Source organism: Eimeria maxima, genomic scaffold, assembly GCF_000499605.1.
Source record: "Eimeria maxima Weybridge genomic scaffold, Emw_scaff873, whole genome shotgun sequence".
NCBI lineage: Eukaryota > Apicomplexa > Conoidasida > Eucoccidiorida > Eimeriidae > Eimeria > Eimeria maxima.
Genome location: NW_013566826.1, coordinates 10001 through 15336, shown reverse-complemented (window position 1 = coordinate 15336; position 5336 = coordinate 10001). Strand labels below are relative to the sequence as shown.

Below are 5336 nucleotides of genomic sequence, written 5' to 3'. Positions count from 1 at the left end.
TATATATAATATTTAAATATTATATGCATGCAAACGTGCCTGTATGTCCTGTTCGTTTCTGAGGTGTATATACACCCAAATTATGTTATACACAAATATAAATAAATAAATAAATAAATAAATAAATAAATAAGTAAATATTTGTTTATTTATTATTTGTTGTATACTTTTTAATTTGTTTTTGTTTAATAATAAAAATAAAAAAAATAATTATTTAAATTATTTTTTCCCTTAGCGCGTCAGTGCAACGCGACAGCAGCAGCAGCTGCAGCAGCAGCAGCAGTTGCTGCAGCAGCAGCAGTTGCTGCAGTAGCAGCAGCAGTTGCTGCAGCAGCAGCAGTTGCTGCAGTAGCAGCAGCAGTTGCTGCTCATACATACAATGTGCTGCAGCAGCAGCAGCTGCTGCTTATAATAATAATCTGCAGCAGCAGCAGCAGTTGCTGCTTATACACATAATCTGCAGCAGCTGCTGCAGCAGCAGCAGCTGCTGCAGCAGCAGCAAAAGTTTTTCTCCCTTAATACAAATAGAAGAACAAAACCCTAAATTAGGGTTTTAAGCAAATTTTTGCTTTTTTTATTCGTGGCTTATTGTTGCTGCTGTTGCTGCTGCTGCTGCTGTTGCTGCTGCTGCTGCTACTGCTTAGGTGTCTTGACGTCTGTTATATTTATATTAGGTTTGTCTTTTTTATTTATTATTTATTATTTATTATTTATTATTTATTATTTATTTATATATATTATGTACTTATTTATTACTTATTATTTATTATTAATATAAACCCTAAACCCTAAACCCTAAACCCTTCCTCGCCAATAACGGAGGAGGAGCTATTTGTTGAATACCTAAACCCTAAACCCTAAACCCTAAACCCTAAATAAACCCTGAGAGTAGTTGGGCATTATAAATAAAGGGGAAAAAGAAAAAGAAAAGGTTTTATTGTTTAAGTTTACGTTTCTTTGCTGCTGCTGCTGCTGCTGCTGCTCCTGCTGCTGCTGCTGTTGCGGTGTATCCATCATTAGCTATTCTTTTATTTTTTCCTTTCTTTGATGATAAAGAAAGAGAAGAGGAATTCTTTTGCTTCTTTTCTTTTTTATTCCCCTCTCCTTCTGCTTCTGCTGCTCCTGCTGCTGCTCCTGTTGCTCCTGTTGCTGCTGCTGCTGCTGCATCTCCTCCTTTTGCCTTAGCAGCATTTCTTTTCTTCTTTAAGAACTCCGCCTATTAAACAAACAAAGAAAAAACAAAACAAAAAAGGAATATATATATTTCCTCTTTTTTTTCTTATTATTAATACTTATATATAAATATATTTATATTTATTTCCTCTTTTTCTTATTAAATAAAGAAAAAACAAATAAAAAAAAAGAAGAAATAAATAAATAAATAATTATTTACTCTTCTTTTACGACGTTCTTCGTTTTTCTTCTTTATTTTCTCCATTCTTCCTTTAGATTTTCCTCCCCTGTATACAAAAAAAAAGAAGAAAAAGAAGAAATAAACAAAAAAGGCTATACATAACAACACATTATTGCTGCATTATAAACAAATAAATAAATAAATAAATAAACAATAAATAAAAAAAAATAAATTAATTAATAAAAGGAAAAAAAATGTTATCTCTGCTTACCCTCCTGCCGTCAGCTCGACCCTTATTTTTCTATCGTTAAGGGTCCTACCGTCATAATTTAGTGCAATCTGCATAAAAAAGCATAAAAAAACAGATAAATTTAAGCATTAATATTTATTAATAATTTATTATTAATTATTAATTCTTTAATAGCAAGAAAAAGGAGAAGAAATAACAAAAAAAACATCGCTTTCCCTTAAAAATTCATGAAATTGAGCTGCATATACACCCGAAATTGAATTCATGAATTGTTCTTCTTTTTGCAACAAAAAGAAAATAAAAGTTAATTTATTTAATTTACTGAATTTATTTATTTAATTTATTTATTTATTTTATTTTATTTATTCTTTTTATTCTCTTTTTTTACCTCCATTGCCTCTTTTTTTGTGAATTCTACAAACGCGCATCCTTTGGATTTATTTGTCTTTTTGTCCGTCAAAAGGCGAACATCTTTTATAAATATTTCTGCATGCAATTAGCAGCAGCAGCAGCAGCAGGAAAGGAATAAATATATAATATATATTTATTTATATTATATATTATATATATTATGTATATTTATACTTTTATTTAGACCTACGTAGCTTGCGGCCAAAGAAAGAACGGATGTCATCAGTAGTAGAAGAAAGAGGTAAATTACCTACAAATAACACAAATAGAGGACGCTGCAGCAGCAGCAGCAGCAGCAGCAGCAGAAGCAGCAAGAAAATACAGAAATAAACAAGCTGTACGCCTGCATGCATCTATTATATATAAATATATAATATATAATATATATACATATACATAATAAGCTGCCTATACACCCCAATTATTTTCTTACAGATTTCTTTTGTCCATCGGCTGATGGCGGTAAAGATGAACTCTCTCCTGTCTCCACCTTAAGGTTAGATATATCCTGCTGCTGCTGCTGCTGCTGCTGCTGTTGCTGCTGCTGCTGTTGCTGCTGCTGCTTCTTGTTGGCCTTCTTCGTCTTGGCTGTCTGCCGCTGCGCCCGCAGCGCAGACTTTAGCAGCTGCAAGGAACGCTTCATGCTGCACCAACAAGATTAATTTGCTGCTGCTGCTGCTGCTGCTGCTGCTGTTGCTGCTGCTGCTGCTCTTATGGCAGCTGCTACAGCTGCTGCTGGCAATGTTGCGCTTGCAGCAGCAGCAGCAGATGGAGTTATAGAGCTTTTTCTCCGGGATCTGTAGCAGCACTAGCAGCAATTATATTTGTTGTTGCTGCTACTACTGTTGCTGCTGCTGCTGCAATATGTTTTGCTGCTGCTGCCGAGTCATGCATGCGATCCACACAGTTGACGCTGCTGCTGCTGTTGCTGCTGCTGCTGCTGCGTCAATCTCTTAGGCGCCTACAGCAGCAAATGTTAGCAAGACAATAAAGGTAATTAAATTATAATAATAACATTAAATAATATAAAAATAATAATTAAATATATTCTGCTGCAGCAACTGCTGCTGTTGCTGCAGCAAAACGGCTACTGCTGCTGCTGTTGCTGCTGCTGCTGCTGTAGAAGTCAGAGATGGGGCTGCAGCTGTATTGCCTTCTGCTGTTTTTCTTTGAATAAATAAAAAAATATTTATTTATTTATTTATTTATTGCTGTTATATCTGCGCTGTATGTATACAGCGCATTAGAAAGAATACCAACTGCAGCAGGTGCTGCAGCTGCTGCTGCAGCAGCAGCAGCACAAGCAGCAGCAGCAGCAGCAGCAGCGTCTTATCGCAGACCTTATATCTGTGTAGGAGAAGATGGCGAGTCTTCCTGCTTCTAACAATCCCTCTGCAAACGGTGTTGCAGCAGAAACGTGCAATGCAGCAGAAGCAGCAGCAGGCACAGCAGCAGCAGCAGCAGCAGCAGCAGCAGCAGCAGCAGCAGAGGAAGAAAATGATTCTTGTCAGCTAGGAAGCTTTGAAGCAGTGACACCAAAGGAAGCAATTGCTGCCTATATGTGTCCAGAGGAAGCAGCAGATAGTATAAGAAGTTTATGTCTGCTGCCCCCTGCTGCTGCTGCTGCAGCAGCTGCTGCTGCTGATGGTGCAGCACAACAAGCACTAGGACCAGCAGCAGCAAGCCAGATACAAGAGACTGCTCTTGCTGCTCTGCTGCTGCACCTACACATGGGTCGTATATCTTTTGTTGAGGTAATAAGATATGCAGACAGCTGCAGCACAGCAGCAGCAGCAACAGCAGATGCAACAGCAACAGCACTAGCTACATGTACAGGTTATGTTAAGGCAGCACAAATGCGTAAATCTGCTGCTGCGCTGCCTGCGCAAATATTACGGCGTATGCCCGATCTATCTCTCCGCAACAGCAGCAGCAGCAGCAGCAGCAGCAGCAGCAACAGCAACAGCAGCAGCAATAGCAGCAGCAGCAGCAGCAACGACACCTGTAGTACAGGCAAAGAAGATGACATGGATGCAGAGATAAGCAACAGCAGCAACAGCACAACAGCAAGTAGTTGTGTCCCTGATAACAGCAGCAGCAACAGCAAGAGCAACAGCAGCAGCAGCAGCAGCAGCAGGGAGAGATTAGCAGCAGACGATCCTTTATGGGTGTTGCTGCTGCAGTGCAGCAACAAATATTTTACGGATTGGCAAGGAACAGAAGGAGGAGTTAGTTGCTGCTTATCTATAGCACAATCGTCACCAGAGCTGCTGCAGCTGCTGCTGCCTATACCCAACAGCAGCAGCAGCAGCAGCAGCAGCAGCAGCAGCAATGATGACGATAGCAGCAGCAGCAGCATAAATAAGTACTGGACAGCAGATTGTACTGTTGGTTTATTTATGTTGCGGTGTCTGCTGCAGCAGGTACATGCACCATCATTTGTACAGGGTACAAGACAGCAGCTGCTGCAGTTGCTGCTGCTGCTGCTGCAGCATTGTGTATCATCAATAAAAGAGGAGCAGCAGCAGCAACCAGTAGCATTAGATATATGTAGACAATTAGAGGGAGAAAGAGATCCTCGTTGCTTACTTCTTGTATTTGCTGTTGTTAAGGAATTGGGGTGTACGTACACCTCGTGCATGCGCCCAACAGAAATAGAGGCTGCTGTTGATGTTATTATGAGTTACTTCCCTATCTCATTCACACCACCACCTAATGCCGTCGCATCCGTTACAGGTCAGCTCCTGCTCCTGCTCCTGCTGCTGCTGCTGTTGCTGCTGCTGCTGCTGTTGCTGCTGCTGCTGCTGCTGCTGCTGCTGCTGTTGCTGCTTTTGCTGTTGGGGTAGAGGCTGTTTGAGGGTTTTATAATTTAAATTTATTTAATTTAAATAAATATTATTTTATTAATACTACGAAGAGTTGCATGCAGCAGCAGCAGCAGCAGCAACAGCAGCAACAAATTGTGTTTGTTTCTTTTGTGTTTGTGTGTCTTGTGGTGTACAGAGCAGCAGCTAAATGAGGCATTTGCTGCTGCTGCTTCTTCTTCTTCTCTTTATGGTCCCTTAATTCTCTCTCTTGCTGTTGATTGTGTCCCATCTCTTATAGAGGACTGCAGCAGCAGCAGCAGCAGCAGCAGCAGCAGCAAGACAGGAAACCCTTTGCAGAAGGCATTAAACTCTCTATCTCCTTGTCTGCCATACTTCGAGGCTGCTGCTGCTGCTGATGCTGCAGTGCAGCTAGGCTTGCTGCTGCAGCAGCTGCAGGAGCAGCAGCCAGAGGATATGCTCCCTCTTGAGGCTGTGGATCTTTTTGGTTTGCTGC

At 40.5% G+C, this 5336-nt stretch overlaps 2 protein-coding genes across 2 annotated transcripts in view; one reads left to right on the top strand and one right to left on the bottom strand.

Annotated features, from left to right (window-relative positions):
* Nucleotides 1-934: 934 nt before the first annotated feature.
* Nucleotides 935-2658, bottom strand: EMWEY_00044830 (RNA-binding protein, putative; the record flags this gene model as incomplete). Its single annotated transcript, XM_013482960.1, has 4 exons — nt 935-1216; nt 1394-1460; nt 1626-1693; nt 2449-2658. 4 exons carry the CDS (start codon nt 2656-2658, stop codon nt 935-937), a joined length of 627 nt encoding a protein of 208 aa, XP_013338414.1.
* A 718-nt stretch (nt 2659-3376) lies between these two features.
* Nucleotides 3377-5336, top strand: part of EMWEY_00044820 (hypothetical protein, conserved) — a gene marked incomplete at both ends in the record, with an annotated part of 5633 nt that continues 3673 nt past the window's right edge. Inside the window, 3 exons of the mRNA XM_013482959.1 lie at nt 3377-4243; nt 4628-4751; nt 5019-5336. The exon at nt 5019-5336 is cut by the window's right edge and continues 2093 nt beyond it. Of these exons, the coding sequence (XP_013338413.1) occupies nt 3377-4243; nt 4628-4751; nt 5019-5336 (1309 nt within the window). The remainder of the gene's footprint in view (nt 4244-4627; nt 4752-5018) is intronic.